The following is a 21,469-nucleotide window of genomic DNA, read 5'->3' on the forward strand; positions in this document are numbered from 1 at the left end:
ATGTGTACAAATTTAACTTTGAACAACATCCGTTTGAACTCTGCTCTAACTGTAGAGGAAAGAATTAGCTAAATATGTTCTGACATTTTGAACTTATGGCGTTTTTAACCTGGTTGCTCTTAAGTCTTTTAGCGAGCTTAACTCAAGCGTGAAGCATGTTTGTCTCCTCAGTGAAAGCGTGTGTGCGTGTGTGCGTGTGTGCGTGTGGGAGATTATCCCCTTCATGAGGGTATGTTCGCACAGAGAGAGCCGTCCCGGGTGAAAGCAGGGGCTGGAGGTGTGAGATGGGTTACATCATCACCAGCTTCTTTTCTTATCCTTCCCCTCCCTCGCTAACCACCTCCACCCCCGCCCCCCCCCCCCCTTCATTTCCACTTCTTCTCTGCACTCTCGCCATCTTGTCGCCCCATCGTCCTGGCTGCTTCTTCTTCTCCCTCCACCTCTGTAAACCACCCACCCTTGGTGCCCTCTCTCTTACATAACCCACATGGAGTAATGCAGAGATGATTCGTCTTAACACATTTTTCTTTCTGTCCCCGTCTGCTGGTTCCTCTCTGGCAGCTCTGCCTCGCTCCGTCTCTTAGTAATGTTATATTCTGATTCATAAAGGAAAATGAAGCCGGTATATTTGAAGACAAGAGGAGAGGAGAGAGACCAGGAAAGTAAAAAAATAAAAAATATCGCTGTAGCCCACTGCTGAGCTAAACTTCAATCGAATCAACTCTCTTCCAAAAGCCAGAGCTTTTTTTGGTTTCTCTCAAAGGAAAGTAAGACAAAGTACGACTCCTGGGACTCAAGGTAACAAGCCAGCAGAAAAGGACTCAAAGGAGGGGGTTTATGAGACCAAACCAAAAAGATTTAAAGCAGACAGTTGAATGTTATTTAATAGATACTGCACATGCCGGACTGTCTACAGCAGGAGAGGACAACTGGCAGCCCCGGGGCAACATGTGACGACCCCCCCCCCTATACAGAAATTATACTCCTTTCATTACACTGAAAAGTTGTGTGAATGCTGTAATTAGCTCATTAGATTTAGAAGAAAAATTAGCATTTGAGTTTAAAAATAGCGTCTTCACGGTGCTGCAGTGGTTAGCGCTGTCCCCTCACAGTGAGGAGGTTCCTGGTTTGAATCCCAGTCTGACAGGAGCCTCTCTGTGTGGAGTCTGCATGTTCTCCTTGTGCATGTGTGGGTTCTCTCCGGCTTCCTCCCACAGTCCAAAGACATGCTCGTTAGGTTAACTGCTGACTCTGAATTGTCGGTAGGTGTGAATGTGAGTGTGGCTGGTTGTCTTGTCTCTATATATCTGCCCTGTGATTGGCTGGTGAACAGTCCAGGATGTAACCCCGCCTCTCGCCCAATGACAGCTGTGATAAACGGTATAGATAATGGATGGATGGGTTTAAAAATATGAAGGATGATGCAGCATGCATAGAGAAGTGTAACTGAGAGGATCCTGCAATTTGTAACAATCTGGACCTCTTGCAGTGAGAGTGAGATAATGTGCCCCCCCCCTCCCCAAAGTGGTCTACAGCATGACAGTTTAACATTTAAACCTAATCCGCTCTGAAGGAGAATGTAATCTTAAAGGTGGAATCACAGCAGGAAGGCAACGCGAGATATAAATCAAGGCTTGTCTCTGAATAAAACTTTGTGTGTTATCTTGTAATAACAAAATGCAATCAGGTCGTTGTAACTTCAAATGTTAACAGCGTGATCCTCGGCCCAGTGGGCAGGTCGTGTTGCTGGGCAACAGGGGGAAATGGTGAGTAGGTACAAGAGGAATGTAGAGTTCAACACAGAAAGTTTAAGATACAGTCATCTTCTGGTCTCGACAGAGTTATTGTGTTTGGTATGTGTGCTCGTGTCTGAGGGTGTGTCAGGGTGGGGTTCTTCTAGAAATATCTTAACTTTCTATTTAGTAACATGAGGCATTTCAAAACAAAAGCTGGAGGAGAAAGAGCAGCTGAGTATTGTTGTGAGGAGGCCTGACGTGCTGCACTTCATTTCTAAACCTCAGCTTGAAAGGCTTGAATCTCACTTTCAGAAAAGGGGAAATCTTGCCTTGTTAGTTTTTTCTGTATCACCAGAGCAGATACAGATACAGAATAAATAAGATATACTGAATGTTATTTGATCTTCTCTTTGGTTTGTTATCATAACGTTTAATCTCTTTTTAATCTTTCTGTTTCCTTTGGTCGTGATGCTTCTGATGTCTTCCGTGACGCCCTTTGAATTGTTATCTATCGATAGTTTCGCCCTCACCTTAAAGGTTTAATATGTCGAATGTTTACACTAAAATATCTAAATTATTAAAAAATGACTCAATTTATGTTTTATATTTTTGTTGTTGTTGTTGAGTTCTTACATTACCTCAAATATTTATCAAAGCCAGAGAAATCCTTCATTTTATCATAAAGCTGTAACAGACTATCAAATGAGGCAGCCGCCATGACAGACCGAACAGGTTTACCGTTGCCATGGATACACTGAATTCTACGTCTGAGCCGCTGCATAAGGAAGCCTGAGCTGCTGTGATAAAAAGGTCATGTAAATTATACACGGATACATTAGCTCGTCTGCAAACATATTCTCTTCCTCAGGTCGGTTTCACCCGGTCGTCATGACGACGGTCAACTCGGAGGACGTTTTCTTCAGGGGGTGAGTAGCAGAGAGAATCACTCCCATGATTCCCCCGCTAGCCTCGACGTCATCTTTTGTTATTGTTTTGATTGAGAGCCCCCTGGTGGTGGAGTTTACATCCTGTGCGTTCAGTGTAATATGAAGTACATGATAACACAGCGGCGTGCAGGTACCTGTTCATTGATGGAGCTGTAGTCGTTGGTGGTGGAGACGTCATCGTCCTCAGAGTCGAACAGGCCCTCCTGGTTGTCCAGCAGCTCAGCGAGGACTCTGCTGACGGACTCCTGGTCTCGAAGGTCCTCCGCTTCTGTTGACAGACTGCAAACGGGATACAAGACAGGATTACGTGTCTGTTATCGTCGAAGGTTAAATAACGACAACAGCTGAATAAAGACGTTTGTGTCTCTGTGTGTTTATGGTAGAAAAAGACTGATGGACTAAGTCTCAGTGACATCACCCATCGCTTTATGAGGAGGCATTTTGAAGCCAAACGACGGCGGTTGCCATTTTGGAAACTCTTGTCTCAAACTACAAAACAACCTGAGAGTTCATTTGGTCTTTGCTATGTGCAGTAGTTGTGACTCTCCGTCGTAATCAGAAGACAGGTGTCTTACTGGAAGATGTCTGGACCGAAGACAGCGGCCAGCGTCCCGATGTTCCAGCTCTCCTGCTGGAGCGACGCCACGCTGGCCAGGAAGCGGCACAGGAAGCGTAGCAGGCCGTAGTTGAGCTGGGGAAGCTGCTGCAGGAGGTACTTCAGGTTTCTGCACAGCTCCTCTTCATTGCTGTAATCTGCAGATGATAAAGAGTACAACACGGGTTAAGATTAGTTTACAGTGAATGACTCTTACTAGCTGTTCTTTTTTATGTTGATTTTTCGGGGCTGTGTGTGCGTCTTTATTTAGGCAGGATAGAGGTTGAGTCGGAAATCGGGAAGACAGAGAGACGTGCAAGAGGAGCCACAGGTCGGATTTGAACCCGGGCCTCCTGCTTCAAAGACTACAACCTCTGTACATGGGGCATGCAACCTAACCACTAGGCCACCGATGCCCCAGCAAAACAACATGTTTTCATCATTGCCATTACAACTCGAACACTACAAACACGTCTATATGTTGCAGCAGAAGTCCATTTTATCCGTATTATTTTGAGATGAGGAGTGAATTTCAGGTTATCACGTCCTTTCTGTTCCTTCTCAATTGAACTGGAAAGCTTTTTTTTTATTTTTTATCAGTGCTACATATGCAGACACAGCTGACGTGCAGAAGGCGTACAATCCTCTGGGAGAAGTGACATGAGGTGATATTAGAGAGGAAGAATGTACAAAATGATAATCCTTGCAGGAGTACAGTTGAGCCATTTTCAGATGTAATACATTTATGAAATGAATGACGGGACACGCTAACCCCCCCCCTCCCCCCCAAGGCTGTAATCTGCATGGCAGCAACAAGAACGAGCATTATAATGAAAAGGGGATTCAAACAGATTATCTGTGTGAGAATCCGAGTCAGAAGGGGACACGGGGGAAACTGAAACAGAGCAAATATGAAAGCAGGAGAATTATGAAAGTAAGCTTGTCTGTTGAACACGGTTTAACCCACCGCTTCATTCGATGACTGACTGAGGATCAAAATGATATATAACACATTCAAAGAGTAAAATGTATAACAACAAAAAAATTAAAGAAGGATGGCGTCTGCGGCGGCGCAGCAGTCCCCTGTCACACACCTTGGTGCAGCTGTAGTATGTGTCCCTGTATGGATGTCGGGATGACGGGCTCAGGAAGCTCCTGCAGGAAGAGTCGGAGCAGACTGACAGCTGACGCCAGGTCCGCCTCCTTCTCTAGCTCCACCTCTTCTCCGCTGTCGTAACGCTGGCGCAGCCAATCCACGCGCTCTGCGTTGCCATTTACCAGGAAGAGCCCCTCCAGATCCAGATGACCTGTCGACGCAGACGGTGTGAAGTCAAAGTTAGAAATATTTTTTTAAAAAACACCCAGTATTTTATGATGACGAGATCTGTGAGGTCGAGTGTTTACAAACGCACGTGTCCTTAACTTCTCTGTTATCAGCAGAACACTGACTGACTGACTGTTGTCGCTCCCATGTGTGACAACATCCCTGAGTGTTTACGAGATTCAGAGGATAACCCAACAGCACAGCGTCTTCCTCCTTTACATAACCAGCTATCTGTCGATCTGGTGTCATGGCATGTTTGTGCCCTCGAGCTCTTGTAATGCATTTTGTTCGTGTGTTATCGCTGATAGCTCCTCTAACATCTACTGGTCACATTTACATAAATTCAAATCAACATGATGTTTGTGTTAGAGCCCAACCGATTAATCAGAACCTCTTTTCCAAGGGAGACCTGACCGAGACAGGCAGCGGCAAAAACAAAAAGTGAGACAAAGTACGATTTACAAAAAAAACTAACATCTGCATTAAAAAAGAAAAAACAGGGGCGCTGGTGGTGCAGTGGCGCAGTGGTTAGTGCGCTCGCCCCATGTATGGAAGCTGTAGTCCTCCAAGCAGGCGGCCACAGGTTCGAATCCAACCTGTGGCTCCTTTCCCGCATGTCGTTCCCTACTTTCTCTCCCTGATTTCCAACTCAAACTACTGTCCTATCTCTCCATTAAAGGTACAAAAAGCCCAAAAGTAAATCTTTAAAAATAAAAATCTATGAGTCAAATCTGGGAGTCAGTAGCTAAAAGCATCGACATCCCGTAGGATCTGTTTCCAGTTCTTTCATTGTAAAGACTTCAGCTCTTTGAGTTTAAAGTCGTTCTGCTCACAGATTCCAGGCTGAGGGGGCAGAACACCTAAAAGCCCTTTTCCCAGTTTCTGTCCGAGCGTGTTACACAGCTGTGCATTAACCAATGAAGACAAACCCTGATAGACGGTGTCAGCCCTTTCTGTCAAAGATGACAACTTTGGTCCGACACATTTTCAGCGCTCACCCTAACACCCGATTATCTGCAGAATTCCTGTTTTAATCAGACTGCTCTTATAAAACCTGGGACATCAAACACAAATCAGACGAGAGAGATTAAGCTCTTTTCACTGGCTGAATAACTTCTGCACTGGCAGCAGCACTCGGAGCGAAGCCGGGGAGGATTAGAGGGGGTTGTTACATAACCTCAAATGGTCAAGCAGCCCCCAGGACACACATACCATCAGCCTGCTTCACTGGTCACTTGAAGGGACTTGAGGTGAAGTGGTGGTTGGAAATAATTCCACTGACTTGACTGGTTTTACAAGAAAGTTACCTAACTGTGTACTCAAGACGCATCTTAAGAAAAGCTAGCTCATCTATTGTCAAACGTGTCTCTTAATATGTGTTACTTGGGTTTATGTTTTACAACACTAGAGTATTGGACATCATCCATCTAAAACCTCTTATGATACTTTGTGTAATATGAAAATTTATCCTGTATGCTCATCAAAGTCCCGATGCCTTGAAATCTTTAAAACCAAGAAAGAAAGAGTCCTGTAATAAATTAAAGAGTGACCAGCAGAGTCGGGCAGAGAGTCTGTGCTTCACAACTTTCACTGCAGGCTGAGAGCTCGACTACCGTCCTGTAGCAAGTGGGAGAACAAACTCCACAAAGAGAAAACAGACGGAGCTAAAAGAGCGACACAGAAACTGAACGTTGTAGACTTCACTGAACACGGCTTTTTTTCATTATATGGTGGCTGTTTGTAAAGCGACCAAACACTAAGTCAATAAACTACATGAATGGGAATTGCCATGATTGTGCAGTTTTGTCTAATATACGAAACAAAGTTGTTTTGCAGAGGTCAGAGATAATCCCTTTTTCTTTCAGGTTCAAGAGAAGCGAATAAAACGGCTTTGTGTCAAGCAGAGGACGTGTGGCTAAAGCCCCGTTTCCACCAAGCGGCCCGGTTTGGATCAGTACAGTTTGGTATATTAACACTGATCTTGCTTGTGTTTCCACAGCCACTTGTGGAAGTTAGCTGGATGCCATGTCAGCTACTTTATTGTGTGACATCATAGCTGCACAACAAAGTGTAGACCGCCAATAAACTCAACGAAGAAGAAGAAAAATGGCAACAATGAATATCCAGTATTTTGTGCTCTTTCTTCTCGGCATGAGGCTGTTTAGCTCAAGAAGAAGACAAACTTTCTTGGAGACAGAAATGAAAACTCACTCGAAATCCACAGGATATTTAAACGTGGCATGTCTTGGGTTTGACCTTTATCAACACTGTCACAAAGGACGTGAAGCTATGTCGACCAATGGATGGCAAGGGACTGCTGTGGGTCTAGCTCCAGTCTTTAGGGTCGGAGTGGTACGCTTGGCATCCCAAGAGAAGGGAAGCAAAAAAGTAGGACAGTACAGATTGGTTATTTTGGTACCATTCCCAACGTTTGACAGTAGAAACGCCAATTAATGCGTATCGTACTGTACAAACCAAACCCAACTGACCCCGAGCACTTGGTGGACACTGGGATTAAATGAAACTCAACAGAACTGGTACTAAAGATGGTGTGTAGCCAGTCGAATGTAACACTATGAGGACTCCGTTCTTTAAAGAAAACTTGACTTTGGCTGTTGAAACCGTCTCATTTTTTATACCTTTCAGAGCAAAATGTCCAAAGTGCCAACCTGCTCACATGAAGATAATGATGTAACAGTGCAGTTCCTGCTCTGTGAGTCTTGACAGGAAATGTTTTAAGGGGGTGGATATGGGAAAGACCTGGGGCCAGGGCTTTTGTTAGGTCCCACTCTCCTCCAAGCTAAGCTGTTCTGTTTTCACAAGAGGAGCCGCAGTCGACAGAGCTGTTATGTAACGGAGAAGGAAGCGGACCGTGGAGCTGTCTGCCGGTGCATCCAGAGTTCATCTTATCACATAAACTGGATCTCCACTGCTGACATATTTTGGTTTTTATCGTGATGCAAGAGCAGTCACGGCGGGGCAACAGCAGCGGGGCGTTATTGGGAAACTCAAACATTACAGAGTGCTATCAGATGTACCCCAGAAGTATGAACTCAGGCATGATAAATGGGAAAGTCACAGAGGAATTCAAATTATTGATGTGCAAAAGTGCAATAAAAGTGAGCTAAAAATGGTGTTGGTGATCGTATTCCTGCTCTCCTATTCAGTGTGAAGTAATGCGCAATCACCTGCACAAATCGCAGGGGAACTCTACATTGATATAGTTATGACGTCTCTTTTCACTCACCGTGCTCCTCGATGTATTCCACGATGCGCTTCACCAGTGCAGGAACCTCGTGGCCGCTGATTGTGTGCGTGCGTGTCACCTCCTCCAAAGGAACGCCAAAAACCCGCGTGGTGCCGGCTGAGCTCCCGCCCTCATTGCCTGGCAACGGAGACACGCTCTTCCTCATGGCCTCCACCTCCTCCTCACCACAGCCCCGCCAAGACCTCACGTCTTCAGGAGGAAACATTCAAGAAAGGGGAGAAGAAGAAGAGGAGCAACGCTTAGACCAAAAAGTGAGATGTAGTCATTTTACAGAATAACCACGGGCAGGGAGTGACGAGTGATTTCACATCCATCAGTGCACGCTCTGCCTGTCGGTCACAAACAAACAAAAAGGAACACACACACACACACACACACACACACACACACACACACACACGTTCAGGAGTAGCTGGTTTAGACTCTGCTGCACAACTTTGAAACCTCCCCTTCTAAAAAAAAAAAGTATAGAAGAAGGAGGAGGAGGAGGACGGACAGCAGCAATAGGCTAAAGGTCAGCAGAGGCTTTTACACCTTGTCCTCTGGGGAGGAGGAGGAACAGGTGGAGGAGGAGTGAATGGTTTAGTCCCCTCTGTGTCCATTCTCCTACGATCACTGCAGGTGCATGCAACTGTCTCTTAAAGCATCAGATTCAGACAATAACGGTCACACGTCTTTCTATAATTGGCTGAATAAGGGTTTGTATTTAGAGGAGCAGCTGGTGTATTAAAATGTTGACTTTTACAAATTGATGCATACGGAAACACAGATTTAAGACTTGTGTTTTTAAATGACATAAACGTGATTCAGTTTGGGAGAAAGTCTTGTTATCTGTTGCGTAATCGTCATCCAAAAGGTCACTACTTAAAATAAATTCCCATCCCTGCAGCGAGGTTCTTTGTCGTCATCTCGCCTTGGCGCTCATGCAAAGGGGGAGGATGTCGCGGGCAGCAGAATGGAAATCAATGGAAATCAATGCAAAGCAAAGAAAATCAAGAATTTGCAACGATTTGTAGTTCAGCCTTAAGACTCTGGAGCCGGTGGCGGGTTGGTGAGTAATCTGGATCCAAACGGCGGCAGATGGTGTCGCTTTTACTCAGGGGTGAGAAGGATCATCCCCATGTGTTTATTTAGAATAAAACAAGCTTTTTGATGCGTCAAGATCTCACACATAAAAACACATGCAGGCAGATGTCTTAACAGAAGACTCTTAGGCAGAGAGCGTGATGGTGTGGTCAGACAAGATTCTTCTGTCTTCCTCTCAGACCTCTCATAACAGGTTTGAAACCAGTTTGTTGTTACATAACAAGAAGACATAAAATGTTACAATTCACTTAGCAGACGCTTTTATCCAAAGCGATGTACATCAGAGAGTAACTACAACACTAATCCATTCATACACCGCCACCGAAGAAGCAGCGGGAGCAATGCAGTGGTTAAGTGTCTTGCCCAAGGACACATCGGACATGTTGCTCAGCTGGTCGAGGGATCGAACCCTCGACCAGAAAAATCTGGTTGAGAGGCGACGACTCTACCAACTGAGCCACAGCCGCCCGACCCTTCGCTTTTTGTAAAGTGTATGGAAATTACTTTTGCAATGATTCAGCCTAGTATAAATCTGCAAAGGAGACTCGAACCGACCTCTAATTAATTAACTAAAACAAACATTTTTCTGTGAGTGAGTATGGCAAAGAGCATGTCGGTATTTTCTTAAAGAGACTAAATCAGAAAGTGTGTGTGAGATTGTGTTTTGTCTTTGCACTGTTCCTTGTGTGTACTCACCGTGTAGCAGTGAAAGTGTGTCCTATCCTCTCCTCCTCTGACCAGTGAACCGCTGAACCATCTAGGGCTGCTTCAGGTTGTGGCAGAAGATGAGCCGGTAGTTCCTCATTGACGGACCGCTAATCCCTCTTGCAGGATTCCTTTCTAGCTTCACTGAGGAGAGACAGAGAAAAAAAGAGAGTTTGTTAAAGGAACAATATGTAAACGTCACACCTAGTGTTTAAAACGGGTACTGCAGTCAAAATTCAAAACATTACAGAGAGCTGTCATCCCCTGCGCCCTCCCCTCTAATCCTGTATTTGATCATGTCTATAAACTCCTCTATTTCAGCCCTGCTCAGAACAGGCTGTTTCTGTGTCTGTACCTTTAAATATGTAAATGAGCTGTGTCACGCCCCCTCTCTGGAAGGGCTTGGGTGTACTCATGCTTTCTCGCATGTCCTATTGTTTACGGTGAGAAGGCAGACTCAGAGGGCAGAACAAACACCTAGCTGTGGGAGTGTCACCCACCTGGGGGAGGGGCTACTGCCCTTTGTGATGTCATGACTGAAAATCTCCAAACCGCCTGTTTGAGCACACAATTTCTGAAAAATGGAGCAGGCAGAAGACGGAGAGGATGGACTTTTCTCGTCATTGGGGGGTTTGTAGACAGACTAGAGACACATGTTAGTGTTAAGAGAAACAGGGTGACTACCGGTTTCTGTTTTTACTTTCACAAAAACAATCTTACTTCATGATAAAAACCAATTAAAGCCAGTCAATTTGCCAGTCTTTTAAGGTTTTGCATCTCCTTAAGCAGAATGAGGGAAGCTTAAGGCAGTTAAGGTCATTTTTTGTGCATTTCATTTTCCTCTAAAGTTCCTGGTCTGCTTTCCACCTCCTTCATTTTTCTCTCCCTTTGTATTTGCATGTCCTCCCTTCTCTCTTTCCTCATCTTCTAGATTTAAGGCATGAGATGAAGGGTTCTCCAAGAGTCTGCTGGAGGCCAGGACTAATCATCATAATTAAACTGACTACGGTGAAGCGAGGAAGCTGTGCCAGCCTGTGTGTGTGTGTGTGTGTGTGTGTGTGTGTGTGTGTGTGTGTGTGGGTGTGTATTTGTGTCTGGATGTGTCTTGCATGTCCGTGCATGCTCGTGTGAAGTAGGATGTGAACAAACTGTCACTTTGAATCTGTGTGTGTGTGTGTCCCTGCTAATTGCTGCCACCTCAGTATGTGTGTCACTGGCAGCTTCAGCAGGATCCATGTGAGGCGCGTTCTGTCCATGCTGCACTGGCAGTTCTTCAATGTAAGGCTGCGTGTAAGATATTTTAAATAGTATATGTTGAAAATTAATAAATGAATCAATAACCACTATTCTGTGACAGCCATCCTTTAAATTCCACCGTGAATCATGGGAGCACAAAACAAAACTCTGCCGAACAATTTCTGAAATTTCTACTAAAGTGAACTCATGCACCTGGTTTCACATTGGCAGGATTTTCACCCAATGTCCTCCAAGAACAATTCTTTCTTCTCTGCAAGAGTCTGTGTGGCGTGTTAGATCCCCCTCCCCTCTTACTTTCTGTCATTCCTCCTCTTCCTGCATGTTACACAAGCCATCCAACCTAGTTAGGCGCTTTGCATCACCTCTACGTCAACAGCATCCCCTCTACGTCAACGAGAAGGAGAGGAGCAGGGAGAGGAGCAGGAACAGAGGGATGTCTTTCACTGAACATTCCCTGTATGTATTCTAACATCTCTGCAGGTCGCTCGCTCTCTCTCTCTCTCCAAAAAAACAGCCTCTTACCTCAATCGATAGAGACTTTGGTGCCATCCTTCAGAAATCTCAGAAAGCTTCTCAAACATGATGAATAAGCAAATATCATTTTTAAGAGTTTTTGTAACACAAGGACGTAAAATCCTGCACCGTGGCATGAAAGCTGAAATCTCAGTGCTTAAAGCATTTCAGATACAATGAAAAGGCTTTCTTGTCTATTCCAGGTACTTATAATCTGGTGGTGTTTAGCCTTCAATCTAAATGTCCCGAAGGCATAAAGGGGGGACGAAGTGATCTCTCCCCTGTACCATTTTAGGAGGTAGTAAAAGAAGTGTAACAGGGGCAAGACAGGATCTGTGGAGCCAGCGGGGGAGCGCAGTGCTGGCTGTGTGTGTGTGTGCATGTCTAACTATGTGTGTGTGTGTGTATGTGGAGCTCCCATTGTGCTGTGCTCTCTCCTGCTTCTGCAACGCAGTCAACAATGTGAACACACAGACTGGGACACCAATATTATGAATTAATATGAACGTACAAGGCGTAATGTCGGCAGAGCTTTGTAACAGCACTGTAGCTGAATTGCATTAATAAAAGGGCTTGTTTCTCAATCACAAAGTTACCTGCAAAAGAACCGCTAGATGTCAGAATTAAAGGTAGACTTATTGAACGAGTAACAGAGGAGAAGTATCTTGGGGAGTAGAGTTAGATTCTCAATTACATTTACAAGCCATGTCAAAAAGATTTGTTCAAGGATTAAGGCTAATCTTATCTGTTTCAAGATGATAAGACACTCAACCATGCCTTTATGTTTTTACATATGATCATGATATTCTCACATCCTGTCCTCTGGTTTAACCGCCCGAGACAACCAGTCAGGAATTAAAGAGCCTCAACCATCAGGCATTTTCTGTGAAAGAGCTAAATCCTGGAACTTGCTACCTGATCACTTTAAATTTACGACAAACTTCACCACTTTTAAGAAAGCCACACAATCCTGTTTGGTTCAGCAACACCATGTCTAATGTTCCTACAATACAATACTGTACGTATCGAGATACAGCGGCCACGATACGATACATTTGAAGATATACATTTATTTTGGATAATGACCATGTCCTACACAGACTTCACTACAACAGCTGCTCTATGGTTGGGAATAACAACAGAAGCAAAAGGATCTTCAGAGATCCTAGAAATACATTGAAATTATTTAATCCCAGAGCTATGGCTAAAGGCCCTGACACACCAAGCAGACGGCAAAGAACTAGTGGCAACCAAGGCCGCCTCATGTCTTCTTTTGTCCTGGCCAAGACTATACTCTAATACGCGGGTTGAGCGTTTACTACAGCGCGTATAGTCACCCCCCCAAAGGCCCATTCTGAGCCAGGAAAAACCCTGCTATGTATACTGCATCTGTTCCTAACAAATAAACTATAAATACAGGATAGGTCCAAAAAGGAGTAAGACCTCAGCAGTGAAAGAACCGTGCTAAAGTTACTGAGCTGAACAGAAGAAAAAAAAACGTCTGCAAGGTAGGTTGAATATTTTGCTGCCTTAAATGGTCCTAACTCTGCTCGCCACCTCCGTTGTTTTTGGTCAATGGGTATTATAGTAAGCCTCACTTTGTTTCCTCTTGCACGCTACGAGGTTCTTTCAAGGGTTTCTTAGCAGAGTTCACTTCAGATGTGTCCATTTATACATTATGAGTCACAGGTACACTAATATGATCACATGTAGGCAGAAGAGACTGCTCTGCTGGTGTGGAGGAAGCTTCCACCCTTATTTTAGCTTGAATCATTTTAAATGAAGTCCAGGCTATCACCTCAGTACACAAGCCGGTGTGTCCAGGCCTTCAAGCTACCATCAATTTGGTTTGGTTCGATTTTTAACTTCAAATTCCACTCATACAGCTTCTTTAACCTAAAGTAGGAATAAATGTGGATAAAATGTTGATGCCCCTTTAGATATAATACTTTAAAGGTCACATATTCTCCTCCTCATCAACCAGTTTCAATAAGTCTCAGAGCTCCTCAAAACATGTGTGTGAAGTTTCTTGTTCTAAATCCACTCTGATCCTGTATTTGATCATGTCTATAAACCCCTCTATTTCAGCCCTGCTCAGAACAGGCTGTTTCTGTACCTTTAAATATGTAAATGAGCTGTGTCTGACCACGCCCCCTCTCTGGAAGAGCTTGGGTGGCTCAGTGCTTTCTCGCTCCATGTCCTATTGTTTACGGTGAGAAGGCAGACTCAGAGGGCAGAACAAACACCTAGCTGTGGGAGTGTCACCCACCTGGGGGAGGGGCTACTGCCCTTTGTGATGTCATGAAGGGAAAATCTCCAAACGGCCTGTTTGAGCAAACATTTGCTGAAAAGTGGAGCAGGCAAAAGGCTCATTATTGGGGGGGGAGGTTGTAGACAGACTGGGGACACATATTCGTATTTTTAAACTCTTTCAGTGAATTTCAGTGAGAAGTCGCATACTTCAAATGCCTTTTATGGGATAGACTTTCATATTGTTATTGGATATTTAAACTGAATCATGTGATATCTGCCTGTGCAAAAGTGCATTCCCTTTATTGACAACAAAAATGAAGCCTGAAAATGTCTTTGTGTTGCAGGTTGAAGGTCTGGACCATTTTCACATTTTGTCCACTTCTTATTAAAAACAGGGGTTTTGGGAGTCTTATATTCGTTGAGGATATATTGTTATTTATTCCTCTAAAAGGCATTCCTGAGCCTCTAGACTTTCCAAAACCAACTGAACTGGCACTGCTTGGTGCTAAGCCTCTTTAAAAGCTAGAAGAAATCCCACTTTTGGCGCTGAAGTTTTTGTATTAGTTCAGAGTCTTACTACTGAAACCCAAAAAACCTCAACGACTGAAGGGAGTCATAACACACACGCTTCAAGTGACATATGAGGACAATGACACCTGGAGATTTGGGAACTCAATGTTCCCAAAGCAGTGCCTCGTCTGTCGTGAAAACTAACCCTAAAAGGCCTCTGTAGTGAATACGGCCAGTAATGCAACGGTCTAGAAGAGCTCTGTCTGTGTTTCGTTCTGTCCGTGTGGGTGTGTTAATCCCAGATATCATGCTTGACAACCTTCTGCTCAACAAAGAGGGACATTGTTTGAGGCGGAAACAGAGAAAGTTAAGACGCAAAGAGTGTGAGAGAAAGAGCGATGTGAAGGAGAGAAATGGACCGACGGATAATCAACCCAAAGAAAGTGTAAGGAAAACCCTGATGAGAGAACAAACATGTAGACTCAAGTTCAAGCACTTTCAAAGTTCCTCAACCTAAACTTCATGGACTCCTGAATCTTTATAATCACATCTACTCTAAGCTGTTCGGGCCTTGGGATTCCAACGCTGCTCAAAACATGGCTGGAATAAAAACATTAGACAATGAAAATGGAATCAACTGGAAAACACAGAATGGGAGATTTGGTGAAAGGTGGTTTATGAAAAAAATCAGTGTTTTTTTCCCGACCAATCAAAGTGTTTTTCACAGCACCTGAGCTTAACGAACGGATTAAAACTATGACCAAAAGTTAATCAGAAGGCACTTGGAAACAAGTCTATCTGGACTCTTCAGCAACAGTTCTAGCACAGCGGCAGCAGGAGATTAAAAAGAGGTTACTGTATATCAGATTTCAGTTATGTTTCTAAAAGCGGAACCTGGTGCTGCACACATCTAAAGACGAAGCACGCTCTGTGGTCTGCAGGGTGGCAGCAGTTAAAGCCTTAATGTCCTTTAACAGAAAGGTCACAGCTTCACCTCCTGCAGTACAGTCTGACCTGCCGAAGTGTGCGTCTAACCCGAGTGCTGCTAATCGACTTCAGACTAAACACTCAGCAACAAAACAGGCAGAGTAATTAAAGCAGGATATATTTAAGGAGGAGATAACCAGATACAAACTCCTCACATTAACTTTTAGTTAAGAAATAAAGATCTCAGATTTAGGTAAATCTGAGAACAGACGCCATGTTCTTATGAATCTGTGATCAGCTGACTCTGTTCCTTCAAAACAAAGTGCACAACCTAAAAAGACGATTCAATATTCACAAGTTGGTTTCAAATAATCCATCAGATGTCCTCCAACTTGCATCACGTTGTGAACCACCAAATGTAAGAGAGATCAAAGCAGCTGAAGGCCGAACGGTCCATCATCACCAGTCATGATCAGATAAAAATCAAGTATGAAGTGACAGACAGGAAGGTCAGACAGCAGGGAATCAAACGTTAAAATCTATGAGAGCTCTACATCAAAGCCTAAGAACCACAGGGGGTCCAAAAAATGAATCTATCCAAGAATATTACATCTTTACCAGTTGCATGAGCTGAACACAAAATACAAATAATATAACGACATCGCCTATTTGCGTTATTGCATCATGGAGCTGTGACGGTATGAGATGATCGGTCTTCCGGGTCATAGTGTAGTTCTGTTTCAGCAGCAGTGGAGCAGAGCAGTGGGAACTACAAAGACCACAATCCTTTGGGCCCCACTCACTCCCTCGGTTCAAAATCTTACAGGTTAAACCAGAAAGAAGCCCGCTAAGATCCGATCTCTGACCTCCACAGAACAATAAGGAGGAAGTACCAACGCCTTCAGTATTCCACTATAGTGTTGTGACTGGTTTCATTTTTCACACACAGCACATCTCGTGACCCCAGCATAACTCTGTGGTAATGTGCGGTACGAGCATGACTTGTCACACCAGTGAAACTAAATGGGACTGATCACATCAATCAACTGATTATAAGACAGAGATGCTTATCTGCTTCTCCTCAGATGGAATGACAAACGACCCGTCACCCTGTGGCACTTTTCAACTCAGCATTTCCTCTAATGAGGTTTAAAGAGAAATAGTTTCAGAAGTCAGTCATGTTTCACACACAAATAGAACACAACGATAGAAATGAATACCTGCCCAGTTTACAGGGTGTGCGCAAAAAAGTCGACTACACAATGAAATGTCTTTTGTCCTTGCTTGTCAGCAAATTTATTGGTCCATCCATCCATCCATTTTCTTCCGCTTATGCAAGGTCGGGTCGCGGTGGTAGCAGGCTCAGTAAATCAACCCAGACTTCCCTCTTCCCAGCAACGTTTTCCAGATCATCTTGGGGGATTCCAAGACTGAATGCCTTGCCGCTCCAAAAGGCAGCTGGTTAGTTTGTCGGAAACAGCCGCACATTGCTGACGCTGAGTGCTAGCTTATGTTACGGACGCCGTGCTGCATCAGTGTACCAAGGAAGGAAGTGGGGAGAGTGGATGGAAGAAAAAAACAGCGCTGGGTTAGCTGTGGTCAAACCGGCCAATATAATGTGCGTTACCACCACAGAAAAACACAAGTGATGATAAAGAGTGTCAAACAGAAGTCTGAAGGTATTTTTGGACCTATACGGTACTGTGAAACTTAGTTTGTCCAATATAGGCAAGTAAATGTCAACAGTTAGTAGCGAACTTTGTATAGAATAAAGTCACCACCAAACCACGAGCTAGTAAAAATGTTTTCTGATAATTATAAAGACTTGTAAACTCTCACTGAAGCTAGGGGGTAACAAAAAATCTATTCAGGAAAGCTGCAAATAATAATACATCTTGGAAACTTTACCAAAACTTCTTCATGAAGCTCATGAAGAACTTTTATGATTGTTTGAAAAAGCAAAAGTTGGAGAAGGGGGCTCGCCTCACTGTCGGGTTATTTTCTTGTTCAGGCTGATAAAGTTTCAAGTATATCCAATTTTTTTAAAGATATTGTTGGGCCATTTATAGACAGGAAAGCTGAAGTGAGACAGGAAGTGTTGTGAGGAGAGCGTGGAGGATGACATGCAAGCGAGGACTGTAGCTACTACTAGACTCTGCAAATGGGGGGGGGGTGCTCAACATAACCACAATGCTATAAATTCAATTTGAACACTTTCTGTGCTGTTCAATGCTATTTCTGAAATCACTCCGTGCAAAAACAAACTAGAAAACCTGCTCGTTTACTCAAACATACCGATGTGACGCCTCATGTAAAAGAAGTTAATTTTCAACTAACAAAAACAAGCTGACCATTCATGGTGTGCAATGCAAGAGGCAGAGCAACAGGAAGTCCATGAATAACCTATAAAGATACTAGAAGATATTAGAGAGGGGGGGGATGTACAAAACACTTATAGGTGGATGATGTGGTTCGAAGAATTCAACGTTTGCAGAAGAAAGTCTGTGGTCTACAGCAAACCCTCGCCTAGAGGAAATGTCGCTCATGTTAAAAAGCCACACACACACACACACACACTAACACCCTGTTAGCTGCAAGGTTACCTGCTCTGAATGTTGACCTAAAACCTGCTTGTGCACATTTTAAACCGTCTTGCCTTCCAGCTGAGCCCTCGTGTTTGACTCGGGCAGTAAGCCAGAGGTGAGAAGTCATGCCTAACTTGACACTTGAGTCGAAAAGTCAACACATAATATGTATTCAATATGCAGAGGACTGGGGCATGAAGTGTGACTTAGTCTTTTTAGACATTTGGTATCAGCTATTTCTAACTTCCCTGGTTATACGGCATCAACTTCTGTGATGTTCTACATAATAGTGGAAGGAATACTGTTGATTCATTTCCAACTACAAGTCTAACTGTGTCTTAAAATACCTCATTAGAACTCGAAAATCACACCTCAGACACGCCTGCATGGAGAGGATTAGTCTGCAAAAATGTGGAGGTCAGACGTCAGCCTTGGTCTTGCAGTCAAACTCATGCTGGGCGATTCCCCACATGAGCTTGACCCAAAGGCACTTTTGTGAAGCCGCTTTTAAAATCTGACAAAGAAAAGTCTGCTCGGGGTTGGATTGCTGACACCAAATATCGATATTTAAAAAATGGTTTTAAAGCTAAACTTCCCATGTCCTCAAGTCGGTTCTGGCCAACGAAGAAGTTGTCAGCGCGATAAAGAAGAAGAAAGCAGGATGTCGGACAACATCGAACAGAAGTATCACACATCGTATCCTGTCATGAGTTATCCTGCGTTTCCCACCGCTATCAACATCAATCTGTTTGTCCAGAAAACGAGCACGATGTAGTCCACGAGTCTGTAGTAACATCCATCCATCAGCTCTCAATTCTTTCTCCCTTCCCTTGAACATCTTTTCCTCTCTCTACAGTTGCTCGACTAACGCCGTCTCCTTCCACAAAACGTATCAGCGGGCCATTCTTCTCCGCTCTGGTATCATCACGCTGTGTTAGCAGGGCTAGCAAGTGATGTGATGCAAGACTGCCTGTTGTCATGGCTGATATGGTCCATGAAACGCTAACTGCTTCAGTGTTATTCAGCTCCATGCACTGAGCTCATGATGGTTGAAATGTTCCTCTGTTCAAGTACTGTTTTTTTTTACCAAACAGATTGTCCAACAGCCTAAAGTTGAAAACAACACTGAGATGGTAGAATGAACCGCTGTAACTGTCACATGATAACAGCAGCTACAGACTCACTAATATTTAGTGATGAATACTTTTAGTTCTGCACAGAAGATGAAGTATTTTCACGTCAAGAGGAAGTGAACTCCTAATAAGTGCCCAGTAAATGATTAACTTGAGGGTTCAAAGTGCGACTTTGAGTGTGGGCAGCATTTGTGCAAAGTTTTTCGTTTCTGTGTCTTGAAGGCATAAACCAGCAGGTCCAGTCAGGCTGAGAGGCGTGGAAAATGGCAAGAGGAGCGGCAGCAGCATTATGGAGAATTAAAAAAAAAGAGAATCAGAAAGAGACGGTGAAAAAGGGAAATCAGAGAAGAGAAGGCAGTGGGGAGGAAGGAAGTGACAGGTTCAAATAGAAGAGAGAGAGCATGAATATTAGAGGCGGTAAAGCCCCTGTTTGCCCTTGAATCGGCAGTTCACAGCTCTCGCCCAGTTTAGCTGCGCTTCCCAGGCTGGCCCTGTCACTGATAAATTAATAAGCACATGTCTTCAGGGGGAGACTCAGACTTTTTCCAGCCTCGTTATCTCCATCTCTGGAAGCAGAATCGACTCTTTTTTTGATTGTTAGAGGGAGGGAACGTCCAACAAAAATAATTATCCAACAATGCTATGTAAAACAGAAATGTAAGGCAGTAGATTTACCTTAATTTTACTCTACTTTACATTAGACAAAGAGGGTCAGTGGGTTTGAATATTTTCTGTTGTTTCATCGTTATCATCATAACTATCAGCATCTTTTGGACTTTTGGTTTAGAAGTATTTTTCACTCTTTTATCTAATAAATCAACAAATCTATCTGGACCTTGAATTTTATTGTGATAGGAACGAGTCACAGGAACAGGCCCACTTAGTCTCTGTGTAGCATCCTCCAATCTAAGCCGCCACAATGCTGGTATAACGTGCCATGACATGGATGTTTTTGCCATACCGTCATCGCTGGTTTAAACACACACGATTGGTTGTTGAGCACACACAAGGCAGAGAGTAAAATAGTGAAAGCAATATGAATCTGAGGTCATATCACCCACCTCTAATATCAGCTCTATTTTTGGGCCAATGATTAGTTTGTCTTAAAACCAGCTGCTCTCATCAGCACCATCACACGTTGTGTACTCTCCACTTTCACTGGAGTAAAGCCCTCTGCAGCTAGCAGTTAATTGCCACTTTGCACCTTCATGGCCAGGGTTAAGTGCCCTGTTTAATAACATTGGTAGAAGGAGGAGGAGGGAGACTCTGAGAGCGACTGATTTAAAGTCTAAAATCCTGCTTCACTGCTCTGCTCCAGGTTACAACATCTTGTCACTGTCCACTTTACTTTCTCAGAAGGCCTGACATATCCAACAAGATCTCTTTGGGGAGAACAGTGACATAAGATTCATGCTTTGCAGCCCTGAGGGGCAGAAAGCATGAACGCCTACAGTGGAAACAAGTGCAGCTCTGTGTGAGGGACTGTGGGAGTGGAGCATTTTGTTCGCTTCATTTGCATAAAGTTTGCCTTGTTGCCAAAGACCGTATCTGCTTATTGAATCTTCAAAACAAACAAAAAGAAAAACATTTCAGTCACTACTTCTTACATCAGACCCCAAATGAAAAGTTTAGCTTTGTTATGTATCTTCCCAGAGCTCACTTTTTTAATACTGAATCATCTTTAAATAAACAAAGCCAGGACCCTTACCCAGGAAATTCACCAGTTAAAGAAGAATGGGTGACTTTTTGATCCAGTGGATGTCGCCCTTGGGCGTCAGCATGAAACCAAAACAAACTGCTTTTTGGCCACACCTCCTCCAGACTGAAGCCTCCGCTCTCCTCCAGCGACACATTATCATGAGCGTCTCGATGGTCACTGGGTTCAGATTAGCTGATCACAGAGCCACACATTTTTGCCCTGATTTGACCGAAAGACATGCACAGTGGTAACCGACCAATCATCACACCCAATGTGATGACTGCTGGATGGAAGAGGGCAGAGCTAAACGACATCCAGAAAGTTACTGTTATAAAACGGTTGTCGCCAGAGCTCGACAACAGTCTGTCTCATAGTTTTATCTCGCTTCTACGACTTCATCAGTCTTCTTTCACTTCACCATTTTGAGTTTTTTTTACCTCGTGACTTTTGCATGTGCAGAGCGATCTGTGCTCTCGTTGGTCAACAGCACTGACATGACAGAAAAGGTGGTCGACGGCTCATAGCATGTAGTCTGCCCTCGACATTAGGCATCATATGTGTGCTACTCAGTGTTTTACTGTGACACACAACAAGAACTGCACCTCTCAGCCACATCAGTGCATCACAGCTCAAGTGTGATCCAATCCTCTGCAGAGCTTCCTGAAGCCCCTGGATCCAGCTTCGCCTCAGACAACGACACTGAGCTTCATTGATTTAGTATTGATCTTTATCACCTCGCTCTCTTGCTGTGTCTCATACTGATGGAAATTTACAGACCACTGCACACTAAAAAGCAAGCCACTGTGCATTTGCTGCTTTAAAAAGAAAAAAAAAAGATCCCTCTCCCATCTGTTGTCTTTTCTTTTCCGTACATGCCTGACAACTCTATGAAAGCAGTGACAGTACAATGAGGAAGTGAGACTTCAGTGAA

At 43.9% G+C, this 21,469-nt stretch overlaps 1 protein-coding gene across 1 annotated transcript in view; it reads right to left on the reverse strand.

Annotated features, from left to right (window-relative positions):
* The window catches only part of fam13b (family with sequence similarity 13 member B), a 64,530-nt gene that overhangs the window by 38,732 nt on the left and 4,329 nt on the right, over positions 1-21,469 (reverse strand). The window contains 5 exon segments of the mRNA XM_065958820.1: positions 2,818-2,962; positions 3,259-3,436; positions 4,373-4,585; positions 7,850-8,059; positions 9,653-9,805. Coding sequence (XP_065814892.1) covers positions 2,818-2,962; positions 3,259-3,436; positions 4,373-4,585; positions 7,850-8,015 — 702 coding nt within the window. The 5' untranslated portion in view covers positions 8,016-8,059; positions 9,653-9,805.

This window comes from Labrus bergylta, chromosome 9 (genome assembly GCF_963930695.1).
Source record: "Labrus bergylta chromosome 9, fLabBer1.1, whole genome shotgun sequence".
Classification (NCBI taxonomy): domain Eukaryota; kingdom Metazoa; phylum Chordata; class Actinopteri; order Labriformes; family Labridae; genus Labrus; species Labrus bergylta.